Genomic DNA, 19,432 nt, shown 5'->3' with positions numbered 1-19,432 from the left:
AGGCTCCTGTTTCGGCTATTACAAAGGCCGTCAGAACCAGAGCCAATTTTCTCAGAGATTAGCTTGGAACAAGTGTTGGTGCCGGAAGCGGTCTTCATTTTTAGAGGTTGTGCAAAGAAAGCAGGGATTGGAATTAGATGGAGATTTTCCCTCATTTCATGGCAACTGAAATAGATCTAAATGGTTTGCATGGCTGTTGAAAAGTACAAAGACCAGTTACTTGAACTAAGCACCCACATACTTTGAAAGAAGGCAAAGTAAAGACAACAAAAACAAAAGTGGTGTTATTGCTGCTGCACCTCCCAATTTGAAAACACAAGAATTTAACAAACCTAATGGATAAACATGCAAAAGAAGCGCACCTATTGACTGCCGGACGATGAAGGAAATCAAGTCCCGACGTGTAACGTAATAATCCAGAAATTTATGTATAGACAAATGCATTTGTAGGGACAATACATATTTAATAGCTCGCCGAGTCTCTGACAAAGGTAATTATGCCAATTCAGATCGCCAAGTAACATTATCTCCCATAAACCAAGCAAGTTGCTCTTTCTTCTTACATAAAAGTTCACGAAAGCTTGAAATGGCTCTGGCATATCACCTGGATGGCAGCAGATGCATGATTTATATGCCAGGTCCACAATTTATTGAGATGCTGATTTCCAGAAGTCAATTGGCTTCCGTTGCTGAATAAGGACATTCAATTAGAAACAAAAGAAAAAAAGGCATCTAATAAACTAAATTTTTATTTAATAGAAAGTAAAACTATGCATGTGGTGCACAAATCTAACCAGTTGCCTTCTCAAAATGAAGGTACATGCAGAGCATGAGGATGTTTTAAAAGGTAAAGAAAAGTCAAACTCGCTTATCATCTAGTCAGTTGAAAATTATTTGAGGCTCTGTTTAATTAAAAATATTTTTTTTCCTGGGAGAGGTTTTTAGAGTTTACCATGGCAATTGGCATCTTCGCTCTTACTGAATCAATTAGTGAGAAATCAATTTCAGCTACAGCAATTCCTGTTGACAATCGATCTGAAAACAGAGAAACAGAACTGGATGTGAAAATTAAGCCAGCCGCAGATGCTAGCATGCGTACTACAGGTACTGAAAGTAACAAAAGGCAGCATTTCTATAAAATTAAGTTCCCCTATAAAAGTCTGAGCCTTGGGGAAAGAGACAGTTGCTCCAAGAAATAAGCATTAAGAACTTAAGACATCATCTTTTATTTTTGAGGATGAATAAGGTGATGAACACACCCATGAGCAAATCAAACATAAAAATTTGAACACGATTCTAGTTAATCTATATGTCTGGTTTAGATTGTGAGCCAAACTCATCGTCTTTCCAGAACCACAGGGCGAGTTGACTAACTAGCTAATCACACATTCATTTAGTAATTATACCTCCAATTTTACTTATTTAAGTAGAGGATCAATCACAGGTGAAGCTTCAGAATGAACAAAGGGGAATGGTTCTTACCAGGCAGTCGACCAACTACAGTTCCCCATGGATCAATTATTATTGAGTCACCATAGCTTTCTCTTTTATCATTGTTCATTCCAGCTTGTGTAGCAGCTACAACCTGATAATGCATTCAGCAAATAATTCTCCATATGATGCAGTAAGGGATGATATGGCACTCGAGAAAAACTTGTCAATGAACTCGATTTTACTACGAATTTTCATACAAAATCTTTCAACTTGAGGTCAAAATGGAACATACATAACATTGAGTCTCAATTGCACGAGCACGAAGAAGAATCTCCCAGTGTGCCTGACCAGTCACTTTAGTGAAAGCTGCGGGAACCAATAGGACCTGCAGACTTATAAGTGTTAGATACAACACAACCCATTCAAATACAAAGCTAAGAAATTCAGTCATGCCTGCACATCATGTTGGAATCTAAGCTGCTGGTAAAGCTCTGGGAATCTCAAATCATAGCAAACTGTTAGGCCCAAACGTCCAATGGGGCTGTCTACAGCAACAATATCCCTTCCTACAAACATTGTAGCTTTAGTTGCTTAGATGTGAAAAAAATAATTGTTATGGAAGTGTAAAGATCATCTAGTGTCCAATTGGACAAAAACTTAAGCTGTTTCACAATTAGTCCAACAATGTATATTGAGCAAACACAACAACACCCCCAGCCCAAAAATACATGTAGCAAACTGCACAAGGATCCCAAAAGATAAAGGGAAACATGCTAACGAAATAGTTCCCAGAATGAGGAGACACCAAAACTTGAACAAAGACCTCACTAAAAACTAAAGTAGAATAGAATGGGCAAGTGCCTTAAAGCTTAGGCTGTTATGAAATATGCCTAACAAAATATATCAAGCTCACACGTACTAATACGGACAAAATGCGAATAAGAAACAATTAACTTTCCCCCGCAAACCACATTAAAAATAATGGTAATAACCACTAGACTTCCAGTAATCACAGCCCACAGGGTTAGTTATGGCTAAAGGATACCATCACATATGGAGTTAACCAACTATACAAAATAAAAAGGACAGGAAAATAAACACATGCTTACTTACCAACATCCATTTTATAGAAAACAAACGAATGAAGTAAAACAAAGAAGGGATAACACAAGGAAATCGCTTATTTAATTTGGATAAGATATACATGGATTGAAAAAAGATACCTGCTTCTGTAAAGCTACTTTCCTTGTATTCTCTTCCGCCAGGAACATTCACATCAAACCTTAGCACATTCAAGAAATTTTTTTTCAATAGATGTATCATGTTGATAAAACCATTTCCATCATAAACTCAAGTAGCACAGCTACAGGACAATATTTGGCATTTCAACTTGAGGAAAGTTGTATGAACACAGATTATATTGTTCCAACATGATGTAATGATCCTGCCACCTCTCTATGCATTCACATGTGTGCACACACGCATGTTCAACATCCAAACAAACACAACACACACACACACACACACGCACATGCACACTGAAGTATATATCCTGCTGCATCTTGGACAAAGAAGGGGTTTCATCTCAATATTGCCTTTATTGACAGGCAGAGTCTCAACACTGCCACTAGAAAAAAGAACAATTCTTAAAGTTCCCATTAAAGAACAGGGATTAATTCTATTGACTCAATAAAGTGGTTCCTACTCGCAGCAATTAGTTATTCATAAAAAAAAAAAAATCTCAGCAATTACCCCAGAGAGAGAGAGAGAGAGAGAGAGAGAGACTTAACAGCACTATGTAATCCTACAAAAGCAAAAACTCAAACCACTGTCTGGAAAACTTTGTCAAACCAAACATGTGTGCATTATAAAGTCTGTAGCATTGATACAGGAAAATCTGACATTTCTCCAAGTTGAAGAAAGATATCAGAGTATTTGAGTAAACATAACTTTATAGCTCTCTTAAACAACACAAATACAAATAACGAAAGCTCTATAGACTATAATAAAATCCCACTGAAACACAGAACGAATCATCTTACAAGTGTATTTTCCGATAAGTGCTTCTGATGTTCCCAGCATCATCAATCACAACATGCGTGTTACATAGGTGTTCATCATCAGGTCCTTTTTCTTGGAAGCCTCCAAGTGACAGCCAAATGCTGGACTCTCTGTGGTGCATGACAGAAGATATGTCAATTGCAGGAACACAAATTTCTAAGGTGCCAACTGCTTCCTCCTAGAGAAACATGAAGGAAAAAAAAAAAGAAAAAAAAGAAAAACTGAGTAACACAATGGCAACTATGAGACTGTTTCAAGAATGCAAAGGCTAAACAAGAATGAAGAGTTAAGCAGTGAAGCAGACCTCTAGAAAAATGAATTGCATATTAATGTAAATGAAAGACAGGAAATCAAAATGATTCTAGCTGGGAAAGTATGCAAGATTTTTAGTAAACTGAGAAAGGAGGACTGGGGTAGACAGTAGGAGGTTGGTTTACCACCTTGCTAGAGAGCAATACTTTTGCATAATTGGTCCATCTAAGGGTTCTGCGATCTTGACACTGTCCCCATCCTTGGCACCCACATAAGAGAAGCTTTCGGGAAAGCAAAGCAATTTTGCCCCAGCCAACGCTGCTTCCTTTGCAGATAGATAGAAACTCTTAAATTAAACTGAGAAAAGCTATAGACATTTAACTTCAGATCTTAAAATCCTGTATAAAATCTTCATAAATCACACGCATTTAGCAACAAAGTAGCAGTTGATGTTATACTTGAAAACCAGAGTGTTGATATCTACTTGAATGCAAAATGTTGGCTTTTATACATCAGAAACAATAATGCACACAAAATAACAGGACATGATACAACAAAAAAGAACAAATGTACTTGAAGAAAAATTGTTACTTACACAAAGCCAGGTGCACGTGCCACTACAAGTCTACAATAACGCCTAGGGAAATGAAAAACCTGTGTGGTCTGCCCGTAAATCACGGAGCCACTGAATTTCGAAGTGTTACAAACATCCCGTTGTACGGATAAAAGTGCTACCGTTATATTTCCAGTCAACAGTAACGGAACGCCAATTCCATCAGCATCTTTCCCCACTTCCTTTGTTTTCTCCTCCGCCCTCTCCCTCTCTCTTCCCCATACAAAATATTCACGAAATTTTTCCGCATTAATTTCTGAATTTTATGATATTTCATAGCCAAAGTAATACACAGATTCACAACGCTCAGGCCCAACGGACAGTTATAAATTTTATAATCCCCAAATTTACAATTAGCAATTGACATTTAAACAAAAAAGGAAAAGAAGAAGAAGAAGAAGAAGAAGAAGAAGAGAGGCTTGAAATTCAATTATTTTCAATACAGAATCAGCATGTCAAACTTCGTAAAACCAGGTTAGAATTCAAGCTTATCAGCTTAAGAGAATAATACAGCGAACAACTCAGAGAGAGAAAGAGAGAGAGGAAAAATCAAATCTGAGATTCAAACAAGAAATTTAGAGTCGCGATTAAAAGAAGAAAAAAAAATATGGAAAAGAATATTCGGAGCGAAAGTAGTAGTTACTTTGACAAGGAGAGAGCATGTAGCGAAATTGGCGGCGAGATCGTTAACGGAGGTCATCTGGGCGGCGGCAACTCGGACTGTGCTAGCGGCCATGTCTGAACCGGCGGCGACCACACGTGTAAAGCGGAAGTGCGGGGGAGCGATGGGTTGGCGGCTCACGGTGATCGGACCAGCTAGAGTGAAACTACGAGAAGTGAGGCGAAGACAGAATGGCATCGCAGTTTTTTTTTTTACAGAGGTAGAGAAAAAAGGGCCCTATTAAATGCCTACATGGATTTCGAGCAACGGCCGGCCTTCTTCGGTATTTTTGCTATGCGATCCTTTATTTTTTCTATATATTCATTACCACCCTCTCTCCACTTTCCTTGATCCCAAGCGTGGTTCTTTTTTTTTTTTTTGTAAGTTCTTTAGAGTTTAGACATCTGGATTTTGCAAAATCTTTAAGGTAATCTATCGTTAAGATTAATTTAATAGGCTTCATTTGTTTTCAAGAAACGTCTCATCTCATCTCATTTCATTTCATCTCACTTCATCATTACAATTTTTTCAAATCTCTACACAAAATAAAATAAATAATTCAACTTTTTCAAATCCTAAAACAAAAATAATATTAAAAAATATATTCTAACAATATTTTATTCAACTTTTTAACTTTAATCTCATCTCATCTCATCTCTGAAAACAAACGAGTTCCTAGATGCAATGAATAGTAATTTAGATAAATAAAAATAGATGTATTTTATGTTGATTTTTTAAAAATATTTTCATCTTTTCTCTCCACTGGTGAAAATTATTTTGATTTTTTGTTTGTGTTTTTTATCACAAAATCCGAGATAAAATGACTAAAGAAGAAAATGATGAGATTTTTTTTTTTTTTCATGCTTTACAATTACAAATGTTTGGATTGTCTGATCCGACATCCTCTACAGCATGTGTTAATCGAGTTTCTGACTAACATTAGCTCTCCAACTTAGAAGGTGGAAATGCTGTTCGAGTTTTCGAATGTTGTGAAATTCCAAATACTTTCTAATGTAAATGTTGACCAGATTGCATGCCAAACTGTTCCAATAGGGTGTGGAAAAAAAAGACTCGTTTGTTCTTCTGAATGCCACATAATAGCATTATAAGCTAAAAAAAGGTAACGGCATGTTGCCACATCCGCCGCATGATTATGCTTCTGAATACTATTTATAATTTCTTATTCGTCATTTTTTAAAAAAATTTTTTTTTTGAACGTGACATAAAGTACTTGGAAGACAAGTGAGAATTTGAAGGATATCATTTTTCAATTATTGAAAGCAATAGGAACAGATAAAAATTCTTCGAGCTGAAATGTTGATTAAAAGTTTACAAATATTATTTTTCATACTTTACTTGATCGGTTTACCGTTGAAGAGACCTAACAAATCTGCTATAAATGAATTCTGGATTCCTTTTTTTTTTTTAAAGAAAAAAGAAAGAACAAGGGAGAAGAGTAAAATTTCCTTGAAAGAATACTTTTTTACTATTTAAAGGAGAAGGAAAGACGAGCAAAGGTTGCCTAAAATGGTGGTTTGTTGCGGGTCAAAGTCAAAAGTCAAAACCCCAAGCAGAAAATTAGAAAACCAAAACTGAAAATCCAACCCAAAAGCCCATAGGAAAAGGCACCATTGATGGATTTCAAACCAAGGGAATATGATGTATAACCTCTTTCTTTAGAAGGAAGGAAGAAGGGAAAAGGGAAAAGGGAAAAGAGAAACAAGAACCAATAACAACTCCATGATTTCTTCCTCCCTCAATATGTTGCTAGATCTACCCTTTCAAAAGTTTTGAAAAATCTTCTCTTTTTGGTCAGAGCGTTCCAAATCTCCCTTGTCGATGATATGTTTAATCCATCAGATAAATGGGTTCTTTCCAGCTAAGGTTATAATCCAGAAACCATACACAAAGGAGTAGAATATTTGTCAGAACATAGATTCAAGGTATGTTTATAAGTTTCTGTTTATAATCAAGAAACCATAAACAAAGTGGTGGTATATTTCTCAGAACATAGATTCAAGGTATGTTTAGAAGTTCCTGTAGTTTTAATTCTGTGCCATGATTGTTCCATTTTTGTCTTTTAATTCCTGGTATTTAATTATAGCACATACCCGTAAATTTTTTTTGATCTTGAATTGCTGACAGATTAATGGTGTTTACGTTTGATTATTGTGTTAAGATCAAACAATTTCTCTGAATACCCGTTTCTTCGTTTGGCCATGCTTATGTTAGTTACATTTGGTTGTTTTTCTTGCAAATTTTTGTTATGCATTTTCTATCCTTGCTCATTATTATTATTATTATTTTTAATTATGACCTTTCATAACTTTGCAGGCTGGTGATATCCGCAATTTGATCTTTGTCTCAATATCGTATTGTGCAGTCATAGAACTTTTGTCATCTCGAATACCCGCATGGTATGATTTTTTTCTACTGTCTGTTTTTTGTTTCAAGTTCGTTTGCTATCCCTGCACATAACCTTTAACTTATTTTATCTTTTACACCTTTACAGATTAATGGTGTCTGTATTCATCAATGAATATTTGATTTCTGGAGCATGCGACTTACCTTTTGTCCTTGAGGAGAAATTAGAGCAGAAACTAGGGTTCTATTTTGTTCTTGATAACCATTTGACTAATAATTTGATTTTCGGGTCATTTGGGTGAGAATATGTAAGGTATGGTATCAACTGCATTGATGAGGATTGTGTCACCCTGTTGGAAACCTTCTGTTGAGGGTGAAAATTCCAGTGAGCGCAGTGATGTGAGTGGTCGGGTTGATGGTTTGTTGTGGTACAAGGATTCAGGACAGCATGTGAATGGAGAATTTTCAATGGCAGTAATTCAAGCAAACAATCTGTTGGAAGACCATAGCCAACTTGAATCAGGGTCAATGAGTTCGCTTGAATCCGGTCCTCTCGGAACATTCGTTGGAATTTATGACGGGCATGGAGGCCCTGAAGCTGCCCGTTTTATATATGATCGCCTGTTTGACAATATCAAGAGTAAGTTTTTCTTCCACCAATCACTTTATTAATTCAGTTTTCAATTCATCTGAGTTTGTGAGACTTGTTAATATGTTGGGGTGATGGCTATTTCATTTGTGGGCAGTTCCCCTGTTGCAAATGTGGCTAATTATTAGTTCTATTATATTTTGATCTTTGTGCACTCGGAGAATTCCATGGGACAACCCACCAAAACAGGCGCAAGTTATGTTATGAAATTGGGTGATATTAGCTTAATTGAAAGTTGATTATAGCTTCCAAGAAACAAGAGATATGGCAATGGATGTATCAATTTTTTTATACGAGAATTTGCCTCTACTTTGGAATCTAGTTCTATGATTATAGCTTGCAATTGTAAGAATTCAGAATGAGGCAAAGTTTTCTTGTTATTGGGTGGTAATGCAAGTGACTCTTGTGAGTAGGTTTTCATGGATGATATCAACCAGAAAATGATAATTTTCCGTATGTTAAGATAAAAGCAGTGGTTTAGTTTACATTCCCTACTCTCTCTTTCTCCCTCTTGCTCTCACTATGATAACATGTTTTTGCTTTGACGCCAATTTTTAATTAATGCTAATGCATATGTTACTGACTTGACAGCTATTCGTGCTGCAGAGTTCACTTCAGAGAATCGGGGAATGTCTGCTGATGTTATCAACAAAGCATTCTTGGCAACTGAAGAGGAGTTCCTCACTCTAGTAAAGAGGCAGTGGCTGAGTAAGCCACAAATTGCTTCTGTTGGTTCATGTTGTTTGGTAGGCATAATATGTAGCGGACTGCTTTACATTGCAAACGCAGGAGATTCTCGGGTGGTGTTAGGAAGACAGGAGAAGGCTCTTAAAGTGATTAAAGCTGTTCAGTTATCATATGAGCACAATGCAAGTGTGGAATCTGTGAGGGAGGAATTGCGATCCCTGCATCCCGATGATCCACAGATTGTTGTTTTAAGACACAAAGTGTGGCGTGTGAAGGGTCTGATACAGGTGATTTCTCAAGTGAATTTTTTTTCTATAGATTGTTTCTTCCAGTTTTCTTCCTTGTCTATTACCAAGTAACCCTTTTATTTTATATCCTTTTTAAGTCACTGTATTAGAGGCTAAAAAGCCCTTTGATGAGATCTTTTTGGGAATTAGATAATCAGGGATAAGCAGGTTTGGGTTTAAGATCGGAGCAATGTTGGGGTTTGGGTGAGTTCCATCTTATATTCGAAATATTAGTTTATGCTATTCTACTTTAAGTTTTGAATGCACATGCTGTGAACATATTCTGATCTTTACAGATTACCTAATGACCTGCTATGTCCTGCCCTATGGGATTTGTTTCATATAGATCTATCTTGGTTTGTGATGGGTTCAAGAGGATTTACTGAAATCTATGCCAGGTTCAGTACTGGGGTCAGGGCAACCTTGAACCTGGCCCATCCATATTCTCAACTCCATCAATTGCCCCCCATCTTTTCAACTAATATTAATTGCTGCTGAACTAGTAGATGCTTCCCCTACGTTTGCTCAGGTTTTTTTATAATAATTTAAGTTTGTTTCCATCATACTCTGAATAAGTGTAAGTATTGAATTTGAAACGTAGAAGATATTTGTTGTATTAGTTTGGCATACTTCACAGTTTTTGGGTTCTTAAGTGGCATGCAATGTGAGCAGTCTATGAATCCAAAATCAGAGAGTTGAGTATGATCCATAATTCCTGAAAGATTTCTCCTCAGGAAATCTGTGTGGTTTGTACACAACGATAACATGACTGCAAAGATAGCTCTTTTGACAAATCTTTGTTGCTCTTGCAGGTTTCAAGATCAATAGGCGATGCTTATTTGAAAAAGGCAGAGTTCAATAGAGAACCTTTATTGTCGAAGTTTAGACTGCCGGAACCCTTCCACGAGCCAATCCTTAAAGCCGAGCCAACAATATCTGTGCAGAAACTCTGTTCTGAAGATCAATTTCTTATATTTGCATCAGATGGCTTATGGGAGCACCTAAGCAATCAGGAGGCAGTTGACATTGTCCAGAGCTGTCCACGTAATGTAGGATTCCTGTTACTATATTTGAATTTCCTTTGTATTTATGGTGGAAATTGTTGCCATGGGTTTTTTCTAACTGACTATGTGGTACTGGTACCTTAATTTTTTTCATTGGCTTATAAGAGATTGTGGCCTCTTTCCTTCTTTCTTTCCTTTTAAAAAAGATTTGACAATAATCTGAAGACAGTTGTATAGATCTTAGCCCTGCGGGAAAATTATGGATAACTAGAGATCTTCTAGCAATGTGCCAATGTGTAATAAGATTAGTTGTTCTGTGAAGTAGGTACTGCTGACTTTTTCTAAGACTGAAAAATCGTGAAATTTCTTTTATTCATTTTCTTAAGACACTATATTAATTTAATAGGAGCAAAATGGATAGGTCTTTTTTTACTATTTTTTTATTTTATTTTATGGTGTAATTAGTTTCTTGTTAGTCATTAATTGTTGAATTTTCTTCAGGACGAATTTAAAAATCTCCTATGTTTTTGCAGGGCATAGCAAGAAAACTTGTTAAAACTGCACTTTGTGATGCAGCCAAAAAAAGAGAAATGAGATACTCGGACTTGAAAAAGATTGATCGAGGGGTGCGGAGACATTTTCATGATGATATCACAGTTATAGTTTTGTTTCTTGATTCCCATCTGATCAGTCGCAGCTCCTGGCATGGACCCCTACTTTCAATCAGAGGAGGTGGCGATAACTTTGCCAACGCCTAGTTTAAGAGGTTCTGAATATCTATCCTTGAACCCTATTTTCTACAATTGTATTGAGAAACATTATTTTTTCTTTATCCTTTAAAGAGAGAAGTTGAAGAAATGTCTTTTTTATTTTTTATTTTTTTCGCCAATGTGTAGTGATCCTTCTTGGAAACATTTTTCCCATAACGTTCTGTAGGAATTATCTGGTGATTGACTCATGTAAGAAGGCTACCACTTAACAATAGCTACAGTTTTCCATTATAACGGGAATGCGAGACTCTAGCACGTTGGTAATGTTCAGTTTCACTTTGTCTAGTTGAGTTTATTTGGGAGCTGTTAGCAGGTTATTAGGAATATTGAAATTGAAGGCAACTCAACAAGAACGAACAATAGCAATTTTTGAGGTAGTCTACACGTTTCAGATCAAGTAATCAAGATGTGTTCGTGGTTTGCAACTTGCATTACTTCACATGCCAGCTGGCAATAGCTTTGTAGCTTTGTGTTATGTAAGAACTCCAAATTCCAAACTACCACTTTGCAAATGTCAATTATATAATTACTTTGGTAGTTAAGGAATTCATGCCGCCTTCATGAGTCTTTGCCATGTAAGTGTACCCAGCCCCGCTTCATGGTTTTCCTAGGTGTGCCAATTAGTAATTTAGTGGAACCTAGGCTTCATTTGCACGCACATCATCTTCTTTGAAGTGTCAGTTTCTTTCCTCCCTTTGACTGTTTACAAATCACACATTCTCTGTTCTGGTTTTAGCTGTAGCTCGGTATTCACAATTTCACTGCTCGATCATGCATTTTAAACCGGCTGGGGCTACTCTGCCGTCCCACCTTTACCGTTGGCGTATTATTTAACTATTTTTTTTTTATATTTTTTTAATACATTTAAATATTTTTAAAAAATAAAAAAATATACCAATACACTTAAAATTACTTTTTTAATTACTAAGTAAAAAAAATAAAAAAAATCAAACGGTCACTTTGAGCTATCAAAGTAGGAGGCAAAGTAATGTTTTTCTTTTGAGAAATGTTTTTTATCCCGAAAATGTGTCCGGAATGACCCTCTCTTTTTTCTTTTTTTTTTTTTTTTTTTTTTTTTTTTTTTACTTAGTGATTAAATAAGTGTTTTTTAATGATGTTATGAATTTTTTATTTTTTTTTTAAATGTTTACGATGACTAAAAATACATGAAAAAAATAAATAAATAAATAAAATAGCCTATTTAAGATGTTTTTTCGATCAACGTAGCAATTCTCTTTCCTTTTATACCTTTATGAAACAGTAAGAGTTAATAGTATGGACGCTCAGTATGTACCATTAGGCGTGTCGTTTGTATTTTTTTTTAAAAAATTTTTTTAAACATCTTTAAAAAAATAAATTATTAATAATCACTTTTTTAATTATTAAAAAAATAAAATAAAATAGCGAGCTCTTAGTGTGAAAAATCCAGGTTGCTTAATGATGGCATTCACTGTTCAGTACCCGAGGGTACCACAGAGCGTCTCCTTTAGATGTCTTTTATGCCTGTCAAAACTTGTACCTAAAAGCTTTTGTGGCTTTATCTGTAAGATTTTTTTTTTTTTTTTTTTTTATCGGTCATTACCTGTGAAAAAACATTCACATCATATAAAAAAACATTCAAACGAGTGATTTTGTCCCGCAACTCGACGTTGTAAGCACTCTCAATGCTTTTTTACGTAAAATGACTAATAATATGTCAAAAAATATATATATTTTTTTATCGAATTATGTAAAACAAATGTAAAATATATACGAGCTAAAACCCTTCTCTGCATATAATATGTACTATTTATTTATTTATGTAAATGCTTTTTTATTATTTATTTCTTCTTTTAGTCTTTCTTTATATGTCCTCCATTTACACTTTTATTTATAAATAATGAAAATGTTACAATTTTATTAGAGTATTCTCAATAGATTAATTAAAAGTTAAATTTATTGAATATTTAATTATTAAAGAGCAAAATATACTCACAATGTATTAGTTAAATTCCAAATATTTAAAATTTAGTTACAGTAATTTTTAAAATTTTTTTCAAATTTAAAGATTATTGTATATACATTAAATACATATTTTATTAATTACTTCTCTCTATTTCCTTCTATCACATATTTTATCACAATTGATATATTAATTTGAGTTAGTGATATATAAATTTAATAAGAATATGATTATTAATTAATATATAATAGGTAGAAAAATAAAATATGATAAAATAAAATAAATTAATACTTAAAAAAATTAAATATTTTTGAAATTATTAATTATTTATTACTATATAATGAATAAATAGATAATCTATTGTGGAGATTTAATGTGAATAATCAAAATCAAATTCATCTTATATTATTTTATTATTACATAATGAAAAAATAGTTATTCCAATGTGGAGGTTTATATAAAATGGAATCACCAAAAATTAAATTTATTTTACATTCATAAAAATATCCTTTAACTTTGACTAATTCATTCAGAGTGCTTTAGAGAAAATTTATTTTAATAAAACTAATATTTTCGTGTTAACAATTTTGCTGAACATAATAAAAGGATAAAAAATTCACAAAAAATAGGATGAATGAGTTTTTTTTTCTATTTAATTTTTTATTGGGCTATATCGAAGCTATTTCAATAACAAAATATATTGAGTTCACATTAATATACAAGAAATATTAAAAAATTTAAAAATATTCTAAATTTGACTATAATTAAAATTTTAGTCATGATTTTTTATGATATAATCATATATTGTGCAAGTGACGTATAATTTTTTTTTTTTAAAAAGTGAAGTCTAATTCTATTGTAAAAAAATTAAATATATCAAAATTAAATAAAAAATTAAAGAAAACGATTAAAAAATAACTTTTTTATTATTAAGTTGTATACACATTGTCAGCTTACCATTATTCTTTTAATAATAACGATGGGATTACAACTTTATTACTACTTATTTATTATTTTTTTTATATTTTATTTTTTTAAATTTTTTTATTGTACTTAATTAATAAAGTGAGTATTAATAAAGTTATATTTTTTTATTTTTTTTAATGATTAAAGATGTTAAAAAAATATTAAAAAAAATAAAAAAATTTGAAATGAAGTTGGGTAGTACGTGATCACTACCCTTCTTTTAAAAAGGTAATGGATATGTACAACCACTGGTCAACTGACGTTCGGCTACTAGGTTGGAATGGGTGGTGGTGTTACCTGATACAGGTAGTGTGTTTTCAATGGGTTTGTCAGGCAAATTATTGATCAATCAGCAAGTTTTGTCACTCTGTGCAGCATCTCCAAAATATTACGCAACGACATTTCTTTCTTTTATTGAGACAAATGTCAAATATGTCGTCGTATCGGTATCATTACTCAATCTAATCAGCCACAGAAGTTGCATGAAATCTTTTTTATTGATCCGCACGTTATTCTTAGAGAAACAAACATCTTAATATCTTTAAAAAAAAAAAATAGCAATCTAATGACCGGAGATTTTGATCTGAAAGAAACAAGAATCTCGAGGAGCCTAACCAACCGTCAAACAAAGCCCAAAAAAGAATGAAACCCAGTTTGAAACTGAGCTACCCTTCGCCACTCTCGACTCTTTCCGCACGTTGATAGAGAAACAAGCATCTTGAGGACCCTAACTAACCGTCAAACAAAGCCCAAAAAAGAAATGACCAGTTCGATACTGAGCTACCCTTCGCCACGCTCGTCCCTTTCTCCGTCTTACTATTTTCGAAAAAGGTGACACTGACGCAGATTATATAACCAAACACCAACGTAATTCCTCTACAGCTTTCAAGCACCCGGAAAAACCAGAGCTACAATACTATCCGCTACAATGGCATCCGGGTAAGTCCTAATGTAAGTGATAGTATGCTCGATTACTGATAATATTGAGTTAAAGAAACCAGAACAGATCGACACAGTTCCTACAACGTCAACTCCAAGAACTTGCACGCTTAGGCATACTTTTTTTTTAGTTCGATACACAGACTTACACACACGTATGATTGTGATAAGTAAGTTGGTTTTCCTGGTTTTCAAGGATCCCTATAGCGCGAAATTTAGAGGTTATATCAAGAATATTTTAGAATATTTATTAATAATTGTGGAATAGGTTGTAAATGGTAATTATCAAATTTTACTCAAGATATTTATTGAGTTTTAAAAAATAATAGATAAAAAGTTAATAAAAAATATTATAAATTAAAAATTATTTGAATATAATTTTTGTTTATAAGTTTGAAAAACTTGTATAGGATTTTGTATTTTGCTCAGGAATTTAAGAAATTTGTAATGATTAAATAATGATTAGATAAAATATTAAAAATTTTAGAATTAAAAAATATTTTATATTTAAGTAATATTTGAAAGTATATTCGAAAATATTAAAGAAGGGTAATGATATCTATACACTTCATGTACTAATACCTTACAATTCAATTACTTTTTTTTTTCCTTTGAATCTGTATTAAAAAATCTTAAAACATAACCTTCTTACATAATTTAAAAGAAAATAAATTCAATCAACTAACATATAATTTAATTATAAGTAAATTTAATTTTATAAAATTGATATTCTTTTACTATTTGAATTTAAAAAAACACTATCAGAAAGAAATATGTCTTTTTTCCTAACACTTAAGTATGATATATATATTGTAAATTATATGGAGAATATCAAACTTATATTTTTTTTATAATTTTATCTTAAAATATAAGATATTTTTATAAAATTAAAATTATTTTTAATTAAATTATATCAATTCGTTGATTGATTGAATTTATTTATTTTAAATTATGAAAGAAAGTATGTTATTTTTAATCTAGATTCGTCGAAGAAAAAAAAAAAAAAGCTAAATAGTAAAATAATAATAAATAAAATATAAGGATAACAGTGAGAATAGCTACTATGTGTCCCGCCCAGGCCTTCGAGAATCGACATGCAGATGATTGCAGCTTTTCCTTGTCTTTTTTATTTTTTGTAAGAAAAAACCAAAGATTAAAAAGAAACTCGGTTTTTACGTTCGGAGCTTTCATTCTCTACGCAGACTTGTGAAAGAGGTCCTTCCACCAGTGCTTGGTTCTACTGCAGAACCACCTCCGCTTTTTGATGGAACTACAAGGTTGGATTCTAATCTGCTTCACTTTGTGGCACTTGTTTAACCATAGTAATTATATTTTACACCTTCGTTCAGTTAAAATAGATTTATTTCGATGCCCTTATTATCATATAAACCTAATCGAGAGCTTTTCTTTTCTAAGAGATTACTCTTTGATAAGTGCTGCATTTTCTTACATTGAAGGTTGTATATATCATACACATGCCCGTATGCCCAGCGTGTGTGGGCCACCCGGAATATTAAGGTTGTCTTCAAAATCCTTTCATGATCTCATTTCTTATTTATGATCTCTTTATGTATGTATGTTGTGTGCGAGCGCGGGGGACAAGAATGCACGGTACGATTTTGTTGCTAAAATAAGATTTCTGAATGGTAAGGAGAAAAAAGGGGTCAAAACCAAACTCCATACAACAATTTGTTTATTTTGTTGGAGATATGGGTCATGGGGGTACGTAGGGGGTTTAGGGTCGGAACACCTAAAATATTCTAAAATATTTTCAAATATTTCATTTCCAAACATCACTTAAATACAAAACACTTATTAATTTTAAATATTCAACTTTTTCATATAATCATTACAACTTTTTCAAACTTCCAAACAAAATACAAAAAACAATATTATTTTTTCAAATTTTAAAATAAAAATAATATTAAACAATTTTATTTAAACAATTTTTTAACTTTATAATATTTTTATTTAACGTTTTCTCTCTTTCTTCTCGAAACCCAATAAAACATCTTAACTCACTCAAATATTCTGATGTATTCGTAGTATCCAAACGTGGCAGTGAAGTAGATCTGATTTCAGGATTTAGTTTTGCTTTTTGAACTTGGAAACCTAACCTCAATGAAGCCGACAGTGGTATATTTGGGTGATTGCTTTTGTTTCCTCAGGTACCCAAAATAGATCATGAGGGAAATCATACTTGGAACCCTTTTTCGGTTCCTTTTCTTATCTTAGGGGGAATTATGCTGCAAAATGTCTTATCCATGCTAATCAATCTGCCATTTTTGGCATTTGCTTTTTCAATCTTATAGCAAAACTTACTCCTGTTTCATTGTTGTGTCCAAATAATGCGCGGGAGCAGGGATTGCAGGACAAGATACAATTGGTTCCCATTGATCTGCAAAACAGGCCTGATTGGTATAAGGAGAAACTGTACCCACCTAATAAGGTAATCTTTATAAATGTAATATTCTCTTAAGATATTTGGTTTTTATATGAAGGTATAAATTTCCATCCTGTCTTCCCCTATAAATTACAACACATTCAAAAACCACAATGGAGTGGGAAATGAAAGAAGAATGGTTAGTAATTAGTAATTTTTCTATAGATAATCAAACCATAATACAAAGTAGTCTTGTGCCATGAAATAGATGTAGACAATTTTTTATTGCCCTGTAAAACAATAGAATGATTCCATTTCATGGAAATGCCAATATACCTCCTCCAGATGATACTGGGCCAGTATATATGATGCATTGTTAATTCTAAAACTAATAAAGAACTAAACAGTGCCGATAAAAAATAAAGAACTAAACAGTGTACAAGTTCCGTAGTAAGACAAACCGTACAGCTAAAGAAGAAACTTGTGGCTGTGGGTGCTGTGCACAATTTAGTTATGTTTCTTTTCTTTTTTTTTTTTTTTTTTTTGTTTTCCCATAAGTTGTTTACCCGAAATATCTTCTGTGCAGGTACCATCATTAGAACACAATAATGAAGTCCAAGGAGAGAGTCTTAATCTGATCAAATATATAGACAGTCACTTTGAAGGGCCTTCACTTTTCCCTCACGTAAGACATGAAAATTCTCTAGTGCTTGTTTATCAGCACCGCTTCTTGTAAAGACACTATATTTTGAACTGTAGGATCCTGCCAAGAAAGAGTTTGCAGAAGAGCTGATGTCCTCGTCTGACTCGTTCAACTCAGCCGTGTTTTCATCATTTAAAGGAGACGAGAATAAAGCATGTGAGTTGAATATCTGCAGCTTATGCCATCTATAAATAACACTTATATAACACTATAATGGTAAACTGCATCAGATGCTGCATTTGATTTTGTCGAAACGGCTCTTTCCAAGTTTGAAGATGGCCCCTTTTTCCTTGGTCATCAGTTCAGTCTGGTACGTGAAAATATTGGTGTGATCGCAATTATATCCACTTTCTGCTGTTTATTAGTTTTCAGTCTTGCTTTTGTGAAGAGATGAATGGTAGATGATCTGCAGTGTTTCTGTTTCTCTAATACTGGCAAGTTGTAGGTCTTTCTACAGTTAAAGCTATCAGAGTTTCTCAATGTAGAAAACGTCCTATTGCATATTATGGTAAGGGAACTCAGTTAAAATCTTTTTTCGTAATCTTCAGGTGGATATAACCTATGCTCCATTTCTTGAAAGATTTCAACACTTCTTATTGGATGTCAAGAATTATGACCTCACAGCAGGAAGGCCTAAACTGGCAGCTTTTATTGAGGTACAATAAAATTAAACGGTCGATGTCTATTTGATTCTATTTCTTATTCCGTTGGATGTCTTATATGTTCTCTAATTTTCATCTTCATGTCTCTTTGTTGTCATAAACTCCGATAAGTCAATATTTCTCCTTCAATCTCATTTGAGCTAAAACCAAAGTTGATATTGGGGTTGAGTAAACGGTAACTTATAATTTAGAGCATCAAATGAACTCCACAAGTTAGTGTACTCACTTCCATTGTGACGGAAGATAAACCCAAGTTGAGATTTAAAATTCTCATATCCATAGAATAAAGATTTTTTTTTCCTTAAGATTTTAACATGATTAATTTTTTGGAAAAAACTACTTTGCCTCCCAATTGTACCGCTCCATTTGACTATTTGACAATTTTATTTATTTATTTATTATTATTATTATTATTTTTACTTAAGAAAATGATTTTAAGTGTATTGGAGTATTTTTTTTTTTTTTTGAAAATATTTAAAAAAAAAATCCAAACAGCAAAAGCAGTCAACTTGAGCGGGTACTCACGCTGATTCTTTCATGTTGAATAGTGTAATGGACATGGAATGAAACTTCTACTCACTTTTTGTTAATAATGTGTAGGAGGTATACAAAATGGAGCCTTACAAACAAACTCGACGTGACCCAAAGGAGTATATTGGAATTTTAAGGAAAATGTTCTTGGTAATTCCCTCTTTTTGTTCTGTACAAGTGGTTTGTTGCCTGTGATATTGACTTGATGACAGTCTTCTTATTGCTTCTCCTGAACCATTTCTTCTGCAGGAGTAACTCTGAAAAATCAGTCCGTCAGAATAAAAACTCTATCTTCCGTTTTGTACCTGTTGTGATGGCTTTAGAGGACATGTTTAAGTTTCGAGTCTTGAAGCCATGAAAATTGACTTCGAAAACCTACGTGGATTGTCCATTATGATTATCTATGTTTCTGCACTTGAAATAATTATGGTAACGAAAACGCGGCTGGCATTACCAGAACTTGTTTTGTGGCGACCATTTCGACATGCTAAAAGGCAAAGGTCGACGTAGTATGCTCCTTTTAC

At 33.4% G+C, this 19,432-nt stretch overlaps 3 protein-coding genes and 2 long non-coding RNA genes across 7 annotated transcripts in view; 3 read left to right on the top strand and 2 right to left on the bottom strand.

Moving 5' to 3' along the window:
- Positions 1-264, top strand: part of LOC121255646 — a 28,706-nt gene extending 28,442 nt beyond the window's left edge. The window contains exon 3 of the long non-coding RNA XR_005938821.1: positions 253-264. This is a non-coding gene — a long non-coding RNA (uncharacterized LOC121255646). The remainder of the gene's footprint in view (positions 1-252) is intronic.
- Positions 265-405: 141 nt separating this feature from the next.
- Positions 406-5,309, bottom strand: LOC121255572 (deaminated glutathione amidase, chloroplastic/cytosolic). Of its 2 annotated transcripts, none has more exons than XM_041155946.1 (9): positions 5,004-5,307; positions 3,936-4,072; positions 3,477-3,605; positions 2,658-2,716; positions 1,888-2,000; positions 1,727-1,819; positions 1,483-1,585; positions 953-1,035; positions 406-689 (listed from the first exon to the last, which is right to left on the bottom strand). In XM_041155946.1, exons 1-9 carry the CDS (start codon positions 5,217-5,219, stop codon positions 648-650), a joined length of 975 nt encoding a protein of 324 aa, XP_041011880.1. In that variant the 5' UTR covers positions 5,220-5,307; the 3' UTR covers positions 406-647. The 2 variants fall into 2 exon arrangements, 1 of the variants encoding a protein (XP_041011880.1); XR_005938795.1 differs by having other exon boundaries at positions 655-805; positions 847-1,035; positions 5,004-5,309.
- A 341-nt stretch (positions 5,310-5,650) lies between these two features.
- Positions 5,651-16,776, bottom strand: LOC121267961. The gene is made up of 3 exons (XR_005941096.1): positions 16,648-16,776; positions 11,537-11,546; positions 5,651-5,661 (listed from the first exon to the last, which is right to left on the bottom strand). It is a non-coding gene; the product is annotated as an uncharacterized LOC121267961 (long non-coding RNA).
- On the top strand, positions 6,480-11,042 carry LOC121267934 (probable protein phosphatase 2C 38). Of its 2 annotated transcripts, none has more exons than XM_041172042.1 (6): positions 6,480-6,964; positions 7,356-7,438; positions 7,534-8,025; positions 8,641-9,008; positions 9,821-10,057; positions 10,546-11,042. In XM_041172042.1, the coding sequence occupies exons 3-6, from the start codon at positions 7,701-7,703 to the stop codon at positions 10,768-10,770; spliced, it is 1,155 nt and encodes a 384-aa protein (XP_041027976.1). In that variant the 5' UTR covers positions 6,480-6,964; positions 7,356-7,438; positions 7,534-7,700; the 3' UTR covers positions 10,771-11,042. The 2 variants fall into 2 exon arrangements, with proteins under 2 accessions (XP_041027976.1, XP_041027970.1); XM_041172036.1 differs by having other exon boundaries at positions 6,481-6,964; positions 8,626-9,008.
- Positions 14,471-19,367, top strand: LOC121267952 (protein IN2-1 homolog B-like). Its single transcript, XM_041172051.1, has 10 exons — positions 14,471-14,629; positions 15,832-15,906; positions 16,087-16,147; positions 16,992-17,078; positions 17,599-17,697; positions 17,772-17,871; positions 17,946-18,025; positions 18,264-18,371; positions 18,978-19,058; positions 19,158-19,367. Exons 1-10 carry the CDS (start codon positions 14,619-14,621, stop codon positions 19,161-19,163), a joined length of 708 nt encoding a protein of 235 aa, XP_041027985.1. The 5' UTR covers positions 14,471-14,618; the 3' UTR covers positions 19,164-19,367.
- Positions 19,368-19,432: the final 65 nt, after the last annotated feature.

The sequence above is a fragment of the Juglans microcarpa x Juglans regia genome, chromosome 1D (genome assembly GCF_004785595.1).
Source record: "Juglans microcarpa x Juglans regia isolate MS1-56 chromosome 1D, Jm3101_v1.0, whole genome shotgun sequence".
In the NCBI taxonomy this organism is placed as follows: Eukaryota; Viridiplantae; Streptophyta; class Magnoliopsida; order Fagales; family Juglandaceae; genus Juglans; species Juglans microcarpa x Juglans regia.
The sequence above is the reverse complement of the archived record's forward strand: the minus strand, read 5'-3'. Positions and strand labels throughout refer to the sequence as shown.